Here is a 12,934-nt window from a genome sequence, read left to right as displayed (position 1 = left end):
AACTCCTCCCCGCCGTTTTCACCTCGTGACTATACAGCGCCGGCATCCTAAAGCCGCGGTTAGTGTGCGAATACATCCTACAAACAACAAACAGTCTGCAGATACTTTCTGAGACGTGTTTCTTCTTTGTATGGCGGCCCTGGCACATTACACCTAAACCTGCATGCAGACATGTCCAAAGCTTTTATATATATATATATATATATATATATATATATATATATATATATATATATATGCAGGAAAGATACTTAGAACATCCTCGACGTGGGTTCACAGATAATTCTGGCACCACGTTTGCTGTGAACACTGTGTCTGCTGTACCCTGTATGAGCCGAGTGACTAGGACTTAAAAAAATAATAAAAAGGTATTAAAAAAAAATAGTTAAAAGTAAATTCTAGAATATTGTTATCTCGTGAATTTGAATATCAGGTTAGCTTTCTCTGAAAATGTAACTGAGCGGGCCAGAAAACACGAAAAACATCCGACTGGTCGTCACGTTATAAAAGAATGTTTCGGCCGCCAAGCACGTGTCGCCCGTGTGGGCAGCGCGTGTACTTGCGAGCTTGCCAGGTGTATTATTTTCCCGCACTGACACCAGTCGTGACGGCGGGCACCGACGTTTTTGAAAATAGCGAGAGCGCGCGTGTGCAGCTTTGACAAGCGCCGAAGATGCGCGAAAGTGGAGATTCCGAAATCCCCTTTTATGACGTAACGCTCCTCGAAGGAGGGGCTTTGGCGGTACACTGGAAATGATTTTCTGGATCCTCCGTGCACGAAATATTAATAAAAAATATGATCTCAATGTTCGTGATCCTAGAGGACAAATGAAGACAATTCAAGTTCATTTACTCAAATAGAGAATTGTTTCAGCTTCCCTTTAAGGGTCTCCTATTTATAACCTCGTTACACGAGCAAACTTAACCGCATCTACGCTGAAAAACAGTTACCACACTATACTTGCGGACGTCATTCCGCAACTCTTCAGTCAGGGCATAACGTTTATCAATACTATGGTCGCACGTGCGCTTCAGCATCTTGAGCGCTCATGAAAGCTGCGCAGGCGCACTCCACACTTCTGGAAAAGCTGTTCGAGAGTTTAGTGTGCTAGCAGCAGTGCAAGGCGGCTTAACTGTGCTTAAGGGTGCTCGTGTGACATGGAGGTTAGTGTCTCTAGTGCGGGCCGCGTAGCCCCTTATTTTCTGACACCCGTGCGTTGCAGCGAAGCGCATCTGCCTGGAGCCGTTCGTGAGCTGCGCCGACCAGAGTACCTGCGTGCTCAAGAAGAAGCTGTGCGACGGCAAGTTCGACTGCAAGGACCGCTCGGACGAGGGAGACTGCACCCGGTGCATGCCGCCCCTCCTCAAGTGCACGACGGGAAAGCGCTGCATAGGGGAAGCCGCGGTGTGTAACGGCGTCGCGGACTGCGAGGACAACTCGGACGAGGAGAACTGCCGTAAGCCTGTACATTTTTTTTTGACAGCCGTTATCAGGGAGTTTTAATAGATCCATTCGATACCTCCGATAACGATACGTGATGACAAAACGATTAACGGGCAAAGATCTCGGCGGACTATCCATTATCGTTGTCTGAGTTATCGAGACGATCGACTAATTGTCCCCATTGCCAGTAATTCATACACACCCCACAACACCTCCTAACACGTTCCCAAAGATGCGCTCAACACCCCCCTCCCCTTTCCCCATAAAACATCAAAGATAACTCCCCGCCTGTCCCACCTCCTTCAAATAAAAAAAAGATGCTCTACAAAGTACGAACACCCATGATCTACACTAGGGTGCCTCAATGTCCTTCTGTTTAGGGCGATACCACCCTTTGTAGTACCCGATGCCAACAGCACGCGCTCACGGGTAAAATACAAAGGAATGGACGAAATAAAATGTCGTCATAGCACAGGTAGTGCCACAAACGCGTGCAGGGACACGCTGTTTCACGCGCTTCTGAGCAAAAAATAAAAATAGAAGTGTGGGAAAAAATGGCCAGATGTCTCCACCCTAAGCAAAGCCCACATGAAGGCACCCTAATTTACACTTTCAGAGAGCTCCCAGATATTCCTTTCTCACCCCCAGAATTACAATCCTAAATCAACCGATTTGGCGGGGTTTTGCAGCGGATCCAGCGGCATAACACTTTTACGCCACAGTGTTACGAGACGGCATGTCACGCAATGTCACAATTTCCCCGCTAAGTCTAGCGGGAGTTTAGTGTGACGTTATATCAATTTGTCACGTAACCTCGCAGTGTAACGTCTCCTCGCATTGTCCCGTAACTTCACAGTGGGACATTCACACTGTCCGCTAAATTTAAGCACTACAGTGTGACCGCGTGCAGGGAGCGTGCAACGCCCTGCACACGGTCACAGTTTATTCGCAAAGTCTATCGCCGAAGTTTATACGCAAAACACGGCAATAAAGTGTTTTTTTTTTTTTTTTTTGTTCTTGCTTTAAATGTAAAATTGCATTTTAGTGTAAGGTAACTGAGAGTTCGTGACCATGTGGTTGCTTGCCTGGTAAAACGGTAGGAGTTAGAAGACTTGACCGAATGGCACCTACCTGAGCGTGTTGACACTTGTCGCCTGTCACCAGAGTATGGGTGGCCTTATCCCAGGCTGTTGATGCGTAAGTCCAGGTAACGAAAAGTAAACAGTTAGATTTGTTTTGGCCTCACAATTCATGGCAGCTCTTATTCATATTGTTTTCTTTGAAGTGTCATCTAGCCAGAGACACGCTAGCATATTTACTGGCACTTTCGTAACGCAGTATCGTTTTCACAACAGGACGTCGGCAATCCCTCCTGGCCGGAAAGGAAGGGACGATGGGTAAGAGATAGTTGTTCGCTTCGGCTTTTTAAGATATCAGAACCAAAAGTAAAAGAACAAATCAGTTGTCCACTTAACAGGATCTCAGCTCGAGACAGAGGTGTTGTAGAAAAATTGCAACACCGGAGAGTCACGAACAAGGGAGACAATTAAAAATCATATGTTCCGCTAACCCTTAAAAAAAAAAAAAGAAAGAATATCTCGCTGAACTTTCGACAGACTTTAGGAAATACGACGAGACCATGTTTGAGATCCTAGAGCTTTATGATTGTCGAGTGTATTTCTTTATATTCCAATCCTGAAAACGGCTGTCGGTTGAAATGTTGCCTTCTTTTTTAGTTCTGTTACGACTGATTCCTCGCCAGTGCTGGTATCGACTTGGGGGAGAGGCTTTTGAGATCGACGGGATACCTTCTTTAGAAACATTAAAAAGATCAATACACGTCGCAGGCTGAGTTTGAGAACTGCACAAGGCTCTCAAACTCAGCCTGCGACGTGTATTGATCTTTTTTTTTTTGTGTCATGCATTTTTTTTAACTCGGTTTCGAGTCTTTACAATGTAAAAAAAAGCTACTGCTACTTATATCAGGGTTCATCGATTTCTATAACTTGACAACCCCACCAATGCCTTCCCAAGTAACGTGTTCTTCTTACTTAGTGGGTGTCAGGGATACGATTTGAATGAGTTCATTACAAAGAGATCATACACAGAATAGGTGAAACTCCTTGGAGTCTATTAGTTCGTGGCGCAGGCGGCCGATGGAATGTTTCGTCCGACGGCGCCTAGACAGCGCCTAGTGGTTTATTCTGTTTCCTTAAAAGCACCACTCTCATAACGCCCGGAACATCTATTTGACGCAATTTCGTTACGTGTGCGCCTTCTGCCAGCGCGCTGAAAGGATTCTCGTAAACAATAAAATAGCTTATCTACCCCATTCCGGGTAAATATTAGTCACGTGAGCGCCCTCCGCCAATGAGAGAGGGCCGGGTCGGGGAGAACGAGGACGTTACCCTGCTCAGCCCCACAGTATATATGTACTACATACTCTAACGGCGATCGCTACTGCTAGTATGGTGCCTGGAACGCGTCTTCCACTGGTGCGCTTACCGCGTCTTTAAAAAAGTGGTCTCTGGATTTGTGCCCGATGAAGTCATAAAAAGGCCATGATGTCGCAGGCCGCGACCCTGGTGGTGTCACAGCAGCGTACGGTGGATGCGACAGACGCCTGTTATGCTGCAGGTCGCTCTCCCGCTTGACATTCCACTGAAGCTCCGGCAGCCGGGAGTTGTTTGGGACGCCGCGTCGACAGCGACGCTCGCGTTCGATTGAGTACTTTTTTGCCGGAACTCGTATGCCCAGTCACCAGGATCGCGACATCCGGAGGCGTGACACTACGGCTTTTGTGATGTAGTTTGTTAAAAATTCGGGACCGCTTTCGATGCACGGATAAAATAAGATGCTAGGGACATCAGTCGGAAACGCGTTTCAGGCACCTTACACTCTCAAAAAAAGAAAAAAAAAGAAAGAAAAGGGGGTGTAGTCTTACACTTTTTGTCAGATATAATACACCTCAAAACTTCAATTTGACGTACAGCGCACCGGCGTTGAACCGACGGCAGCGACTTTCACGAGCGGCTTGATAGCTGAAAGGTACAACTTATTCAAATAGCTATATGTATACGCGTTATAGACTACAAAACATATAACCGGGCATTTCTTGGCCCCACTGCAAAAACCTCAGCGTTTTTTTTTCTGCAGTCATTAATACCTACATCAGCTGTTTGGTAAGTCATATGACACAGTTCTCAAGCCCCTCGTAAAAGTTGTGGCTGTCAGTTCGACGTGAGTGCGTTTTACGCCGAACTGAAGTTTTGGGGGCGTATAATATGTTACAAGGGGTGCAAGACTACACCATTTTTGTTCCGAACAGAAGAGGCAGAGGACTGCAGAAGCCGCGAGTTCGCGTGCAAGACGACGGGCGAATGCATACCCATGCGATGGCTCTGCGACGGCAGCGAGGACTGCGAAGACGGGTCGGACGAAGAAATGTGCCGTGAGTCCAACGTCCTGTACGACATTGCGGCTATATGGGGGGTGGCAGGACAAGAACGGCGGTGGAGGAGCTCTAGTTGTCCCGCTTCCAGCGCGGGCACCCTACCTTCGATAACGTTTGAGCGCCTCGTGGTCCTCGAGCGTGCATGCAGTGGCTCAAGGCATAGCTTCCTAACTACTAACAAAACCTGGCAGATCGCCATGAGAAGCGGCCACCGAAATGGAAAAAGTGGAGCGGCAGACAACGGATAAGAGGAGAGCCACGTGACTGGCGCCCCGCTGCGGCGAAACGCCAAAGCACACTTTTCCCGAGCAAACAAGTGTGTTTCGGGTCCTCGTCACTCCAAAAGCTGTGCGCTGACGTCCCGGTTCCTTGAGAAATAACTCTTTGATGCTCTGTGCTACCAGATCCTCGCGATCTAAATCTGCGACCGGGCACTCTATGGCTCCGTTGTCGACCTGCCAGGTTTCATGAGTACAGACAAGGCTATGAAAAGTCACACTATTTCCCGAAACGATGGTTTGAGGATGTCTCGGTAATAAACGCGCGCACTCACAACGAGTGACGTCGGCGCGGGTCTCACGCTCAAAATGCCTGTCACGGTCGCTCGTGTGTTCGTCTAACGTGATCATATTTTCCTACCAAAAGCTCTGGAGCAATAGTATTGAAGAAGTGATGCAACGCTTTTTGTACTTTAAGTACATATCACCTAGAATTAACGTGAATAAGCAGCGCACTGCTCACGGAGGAAGAGAAGGGGCAGGTAGAACAAAGGAGCGCTCTTTTTCTCTCCCTGTCTTTCCTCTTCCTCCATTTCCTGTGCGCTGTTTTATCAGCTTGAAGTACCAACTAGCTCAAATTGCTACTTTACTACAGCTTAAACTTAGAATTAAAGTTAGACGCCACAAACAACGAGGACACAAGCGTCTAACTTTAAGAATAAACAACCAACTATCCCATATCGCAGTCTTAATTTAGTATTTGTCCTTAACATTACTTTCTTTTTACTCCACGCAATGGCAGTAGCATAAAAAATATACAGCAAAACAAGCAGCGTTCACCCTCTCAACTCGCAGCAAAAACAAGTAGCCACGTGACCTGGAGCCGAATATAGGCTGCTAATGTTTGTCATAGCCACGTGCTGGGGTTGGTAAAGCACAGGGCACCCGCTGAGTTCCATACATTGTTAATGTTGGGCTAGTCTCGTCATGACAGCGGTTGCATTCCGAATGCATGTCCTACCCGAATGCATGTCCGGACATGGATTGTAACAAGCCCAAATCTAATGCTCGCCCAAATGGTTTTGTCCAATGCATAAGCCGTATTTCAATATCGTCTCCGCGGGGATTGCAATGCTTGATGACGAAGTCATGGGGATCGAATTGTTGACGACGCCAGCAATGCGATGCCCACAACTAAATCATGAAGTTGCGCTAAAGAGTCTGAAGTAAATCGTCAGCTGTTACCCTTTAAATTATGCGGCGACAAAGAAGCTCCATGGTCAGTGGCGTTGCCCGCTAGTCAGACTTTGGTTCCACAAGTGCCAGTAAGCTTGAGTGAAGTGAGAAACATTCGTAACTAATATCATTGCACGTCCCTTCAAAGAGCTATTCGATCCTTCGTGCCCTACAATTCACAATCCAGATCGCGTGACTTCAAAGGTCGATCACTTGTCCCAAGTATAACAACGTGCGCCTCTCCTCGTCTTTCTCACAGCCAGTGCGCATCACAGCCGACTGACTGGCTTCCGCCCACGCAGTAAGATCATACTCACGGGTTTACGCCTTATCTCCATACACACACTGTCTTCTTCGTTGTGCGATCTAGTGAACATAATGCGCGAGAGGGTGGAAAGATAAGTAGTGCGATTTAATAATGCCCGTATAAAACAGGCGTGCACGTTATTTTAACTCCATAATCAATGACAATTTAAGAAATGCAGGGCGTAATTAAAAAATACTTCATACTTCGTAATTCGTACTTGAGCGTTCTTATTTGCTATGGAACGATCGTAGGACGCCGGGAACTCATCCCATCTTTAGTTTCCTTAGATGTTAGTCACCGCAGTTGCGTATCTAGCCTTATTAAGCTTGCCGCTTATCCCTACCTTACAGAAGGTCGTCAACCCCGGAATCGATATTTCATCATTGGTGAGCTAACCACTGCTTTTTGAGACTTCGTCTGTTACATACTTTCGCATTTATTAGTTCAAATTCTTGCTTCTTCTTTGCTTCGTCAGCTCAGTGATTTAACTGATAATTACTTTTGCCGGCCTTTGGGACTTTCTGGCTTTTTGTTTTTGTCGACCAAACTTTACAACACAGGGCTTGACATGTCTGCTCGTGTTACTCTGCCTAAAAATCATTTACTTGTTAAGATAAAAAGAAGTGAGATCAACAGAGGGTCTTAATGCTCTTGTTGAACACATATGCGCGACTACATAGTTTGCGGTACTCCCGCAAACTAGAAGCTCATGCTATAGCATGGCGTACGGGCACACGCAGGTAGTAGTACGTGTTCGCGCGTAAACCAGTGTCATATTCTATGTTAACAGCAAGGTATCGTTTTAGGCCTATATTTCTTTTGTAAACTGTTCAATAGTCGATATTCCTGCTCAATTAAATAGAAGCTCCATTCCTCACTTTTTTTTTTTTTTTTCAGACAAGGACGGAAACCGCGTCCCCCTCCGTGGTGGCAGCGCCCGAAAACACTGTGAGTTGAAGAATCACTTTTTTTTGTAGGAACGAATTTGTCAGCCAGAAGAAAACATTCCCGTACACGTTAAAAAAAAAAGTTATCGATTACAATTATAATTACTCTTGGTTATAACAATATTCATTTATATAACTTGATTGCCTGACAGAAAAAATAAATGGTCCTTACTTTCCAGATTGCTTCAGAATTCCAAATCGACCATTGTTTCTCCGGTTCGGAAACGGGCCTTTCGTATGGTCCATTATTGAATTAGAAACGCGGAATTACAAACTACTCATTTTCTAAATACACTACTTTTGGTAGGCCATTCTCCCATCGGGGACGTGGTTCGAGGATTTAGGAAGAGGATATAAAAAATAGTAAGGGTTACAAGTAATTTCAGTACTTCCAAACGTAACCAGATTACTATTGGAATTTCATCCTCATAAATGTAATTAAATGATTACAAAACTGCTCCAGTATGTAATTGATTACAAGTCATTTAATTACTTGATGTACGACACCCATACAGGTCTGTAAGAAACAGAAGGAAGCCGGCTCTGCTCGCGCTTATTGGAGACGTGCACGATCGAAAGTGTCGCTGTGGTCGGCTTTCCACGATTGGCCCAATGCTGACTATGACGTCAGCAGAGGCTTTCTTATTGACGGAAATAAGAGTAATGTAAGAACTTCAATTTTGATGGTGTTCGCAGTGATTTCAAGCTTCCACCATGCTTATTACAAACACCAACGAACTTGTTGCTCGCTAGGTAATGACGTCACGAGAGGGAACCATAGGAGGGCGCCACCAAAACATCTCGGCGTTGCTGGACGCCATATTTTAGGACAATGTTTGGAGCGCATGCTCGGAACGAGCTCACATTATTAGGGTGCTAAGACCGGTAATCTCGATGGTGCCGAATGCACGTTGCGAAAGAAGTGCGGAAGCTCGCCGTCAGCACGCGCTCAGCAGTAACGCACACAGCTATTAGCGGAGAGATGTTTCGGTGGCGCCCTCGTTCGGTTACCTTTCGTGACGTCAATACCTTGTGAACAACGAGTTCCATGGTGTTTGTAATGGGCATGGTGGAAGCCTGAAATCATAGCGCTCTCAAAGCAACACTGCCGACACCGTCAAAATTGAAGTTCTTACATTACTCTTATTCCCGTCGTTGAGACATCCTTTCCTGACGTCATAGCCAGCATTCGGCCACTTGTGGTGGGCCGACCACAGCGACGCTTTCGATCGCTCACGTCGCCAATGGCCGCCAGTGGATACTCCCTATATGAAACGCAACCGCTGTCGGACCTTTTTGAGGAAGTCCAGAGAATGATGTGTCGTGACCGCGTCAGGGAATACGCCTATTCCTAAATATACCCAAGCACCAAGAAGCATGCAGGGAACGTATACAGGCGCTGCGCGTGCTGGCGTCGGCCGTAGCATTTTAGAGCGCAGTTATTAGGCGCACATTTTTGGGCTGAGCGGCGTCGGCGGCGGCGTCGGCATAACCGCGTGACGTCAAGAGAGTCACGAGTGAGGTCACGAGGGTCACCAGTGACGTCAGGAAAGTCACCAGGGACGTTACGAGGGCCACGAGTGACGTCACGAGGGTGACGAGTGACGTCACAAGGGTCGCGAGGTAAGTCACAAGGGTCGCGAGGGAAGTCATTCCGTGAAATCACACGGACCTACCCTCCCCTCCCCTCCTCCTCCTCCTCAAGAGCTGCGCTCTAGTTCGGCATTACAAAGAATTGAAAACGTCTTTTTTTAAAGCGAGGGCATTAACTGTCCCATGGAGCGAAACCGGCGTTCTCTACAAGCGGCTGTGGCAGCGAAACCGCAGCTAAATTCCTATTAGCCAAAAGCACAGCAACGCAGATGCATCGTCACGGAAGCGCCGTGGAGCCGGCGGGGTTGGCCGCGCCTGCCCAGAGGGGGAGCGTGGTATATATTCGTCACCGTCGGAGCACCGTGTGCAAAAGGAAGACGTGGCGCGCTGCTTGTAGGAATACGCAGCGTGTAGGAATGCCCCTTCGCATTCCTACTAGTAAGCAGTCTTAAGTTTCTTTAGCGCACGCTATAGTTTCCTTGAAACAAAAATCTAAAACAAGTGGCCGTTCGCACGTGCGTCAGCAAGCGCCTTTTTGTTATGATTTCTTTCAAATCTTTAGTACGGGTAAGGCGAGCGAGCACAGCACGTCTAACTACGTTCCCTGAACGCGTCTTGATGATCGGGTAATTTAGCAATCGGTCTATTATGTTCTGAATATCCACCGACTTTTAGCCATCATACTCTTTTCTCGTGCCCTCTCTCGCTTTTCCTCCTTCTTCAACAGCCCTTTGGTTAGAAGGCCGTAGTGCTGGAGGAATTCTACGTCACATAGTGGAGGTTAGAGCGGGTCACAAATTGGAAAGGAACGCTGCGCTGTGTTAGCCTTTGACAGGGACTCATGTTCATTCGGTGGAGAACACGACAAGTTTCAGGCGGAAGCTGATACAGCACCCGCGTCCAAACTTTGCCCCGCGCTGGCCTCCACAAAGAGACGACGGTCTGAAGTAGTAAAGCGTTACGGCAACTTCGTTATATTTTGGGTAGCTTTCAACAGTATCGGCTTCCTTTTTTGAAATGGAAAACTGCAACTGCTTACTGTAGTTTGCTTGCTTTTCCTGAAGTAAAAATGCAAGTAACGACGTTGCTTTTTGTCGTTACCTTGCATATTTTTTCGGCACTTAAGATATCATTGAACGACTACGATCTAGCCATTTTTTGGACTTTCAAAAAGATGTGTTTCGATATTTTGAGTGGCAAATTGCTCCGTCCTAACTAGCGAATACGTAGTTCCGAACGAGACACGGCCCGGCTTTAGTCACGTGGGTATGTAATGCGAAGAACCTGCATGGTTATCTCGAAGCACTTGTTAAAAAAAAAAGAGTAACTAAAACTCTAACACAGTTCTTTTTTTTTAAGAATCTGTAACTGTAACGAGTTATTTTCATTGTGGTAACTCTGACGGTGGCTTCATTCCTTTTTTTTTCTAGGTATAACTGTTACCGGAACGAATTACTTTTAAAAGTAACTTACACAAGGTTGGGTGACGTGGAATTCCATCACTACGGCGTCGTAACCCAGAAGCTGTTGCGCCCCTTTTCCTCTTCCCTATTTGCATCTTCGGCAGTTCTAGTACTTGGGAAATATAAATGGCGCGAAGGATGGACAAGAACAGGAACACGATGACGGGACTAACGCTAAAGAGGCATTCACACGGGAGAGAAATCCCTTTCTTCTCTCCCCGGGATCCGCATCACGCGGTAACAACGTTACACCTTTGAGCGGAGCCCGATGACGGGGACATCGCAGTGGGATGGGGGAGCTTTTCCTCGGCCTGTGCTATCAGTGTCCACCTTTGTATGGGCCCTCTTCGCAGTTGGTGACATTTTGTTCGCGTGTCTGACAGCTTTACAAATGTTGCTCAGCGGGACACCGGCGGTGGCATCGTGATCGCTTAACTTGTTGTGGGTAGCGCCGCTGCGCATGTCGTCTGAAGCACCCGAAGGAGTCTTCGATATTCATCGACGCCGTCCTCAAGCCGCTCCTGCTTCAAATGGTTTCGGATTTCACGTTGGTTTTCATGCACCCATTCGCAAAACATCTTTTTTTATTATTTTTTATCAGAAAGCAGTTTGTCGCTTTTTGCATTTAACAACGCTGCTGCCATAATCGCGTATCACCATTTCATGTACGCCTCAATTTTTATACCTTGGCTAGCGCGCACCGAGCCGTTGTCGAGAGTGCGCCCGCTAGATGCGTCTGATAACACTGATATCCCTCTCGGCTTTCTGCCGTTTCCGTTCATCAGTGACGTCACGCACACCCCTCCGCGAAAAGAATTCCCCCTGTGAAAACACCTCAACAAACAAACTGTTGTGGGGGACTAAAAAGAAAAAAAAAACTTTCCACGCTATTTTAGTAGAGTTTTTTGCCTTCCTCTTCGAGGCTCCAGAGAACAGACTTGCTTGCTTAACAACTTTCTTTGCCAATTAATTCTCCCTCGCTAACATCGCAGTTTAGGAGAGGAGGAAATTAAAGCGATTTTCTGCTGTCCGGAAAGAAAAACAGCAACGTACTTCAGCGTGGTTTAGAAATTATGAAACCGGTTTATTTGTTTATGTTTTTGCTTAATTTGTTTACATCAAATACTGCCAATTGTCGTGGATTATTGCAGAAGGGGATTCAATAACATTTACAAAGATACACAACATAATAACTTATATAGAGTCAATAATTCTAATTACTCTGCCACTGTACAGAGAAAACAAGAACTCAACTACTCGTCAGAAACCAATGCAACAATTTTTCTTCGAATGCTTCGACAGAAGAGACATCAACGAAGACACTCGGTGGTAATCTATTTCAGTCTTCGATGGTCTTCGCAAGAAAAGAATACTTACAAATATCAATATTGGCGAAATATGGGTCAACTGGTAATTCACTGTTGAAACGTCTAGATCACCTTCCGGAGGAGGTGGTCTTATATGAGTTTGCGTGCCAACATTAGGGTGATTAAAATACAAGAGATAAAAAAATTTCAGTTGCGCAGTTTGACGCCTTGACGCTGAAAGGTCTTCTCTCATCAGTGCCGAAACAGACTCGTGCCAACAGTTTGTAGAAAAAGTAGACCTGGCTGCAAGCCTAAGTATTCGCTTTACCTTGATAATTTGAAGTTGTGTATGGCGTTCCCATATTATTAACGCGTACTCCAGTGTTTGACACAGTAATGCTTTATGAACATTAATCCTGACATCGGAATTCGTTGCCCTTAAAGTTCTCCTCGTGAAACCAAGTTTTCTAGAAGCATATTTACATACATTTTGAATATGCGCATTCCAGCTGATATCACAACATATTGTGACACCAAGATACTTAATAGTCTTGAAAATATGCGAGGCTATTTCGTTAATTTCCTACGAAAACATCATCGGACACTTCTTTTTGGTTACACTTAAGACAGTACTCTTAACAAGATGGGTTAACATATCCCACCTTTCGCACTAGCGAAATATAGTTTATAAGGACTGGTTCAAAAAGGCCTGGTCGTCAACTGCTTCAACGGGGATGTAAACGAAACAGTCATCAGCAAACAAACGCACTTTATGGCTGAATTGATATCTGTAGCGATATCGTTACCGTAGACTAAGAATAAAACTGACCCCAAAACATAACCTTGGGGTACGCCAGACAAGACCAGTAAAACAGATATGACGCGTGTCCGTCAATTTCAACATATCGCGTCCTATCAGAAAAGTACGATTTGATCCAAAGAACCAAGTTCTTATCAACACTGAG

At 46.0% G+C, this 12,934-nt stretch overlaps 1 protein-coding gene across 1 annotated transcript; it reads left to right on the top strand.

Moving 5' to 3' along the window:
• Positions 1 to 1,158: 1,158 nt before the first annotated feature.
• On the top strand, positions 1,159 to 12,257 carry LOC121835436 (atrial natriuretic peptide-converting enzyme-like). The gene is made up of 5 exons (XM_042289626.1): positions 1,159 to 1,164; positions 1,268 to 1,457; positions 2,800 to 2,841; positions 4,773 to 4,895; positions 12,181 to 12,257. Exons 1-5 carry the CDS (start codon positions 1,159 to 1,161, stop codon positions 12,255 to 12,257), a joined length of 438 nt encoding a protein of 145 aa, XP_042145560.1.
• Positions 12,258 to 12,934: the final 677 nt, after the last annotated feature.

This window comes from Ixodes scapularis, unplaced genomic scaffold (genome assembly GCF_016920785.2).
Source record: "Ixodes scapularis isolate PalLabHiFi unplaced genomic scaffold, ASM1692078v2 PGA_scaffold13__105_contigs__length_92229423, whole genome shotgun sequence".
Taxonomy (NCBI): Eukaryota; Metazoa; Arthropoda; class Arachnida; order Ixodida; family Ixodidae; genus Ixodes; species Ixodes scapularis.
This window is presented reverse-complemented; position numbering and strand designations above follow the sequence as displayed.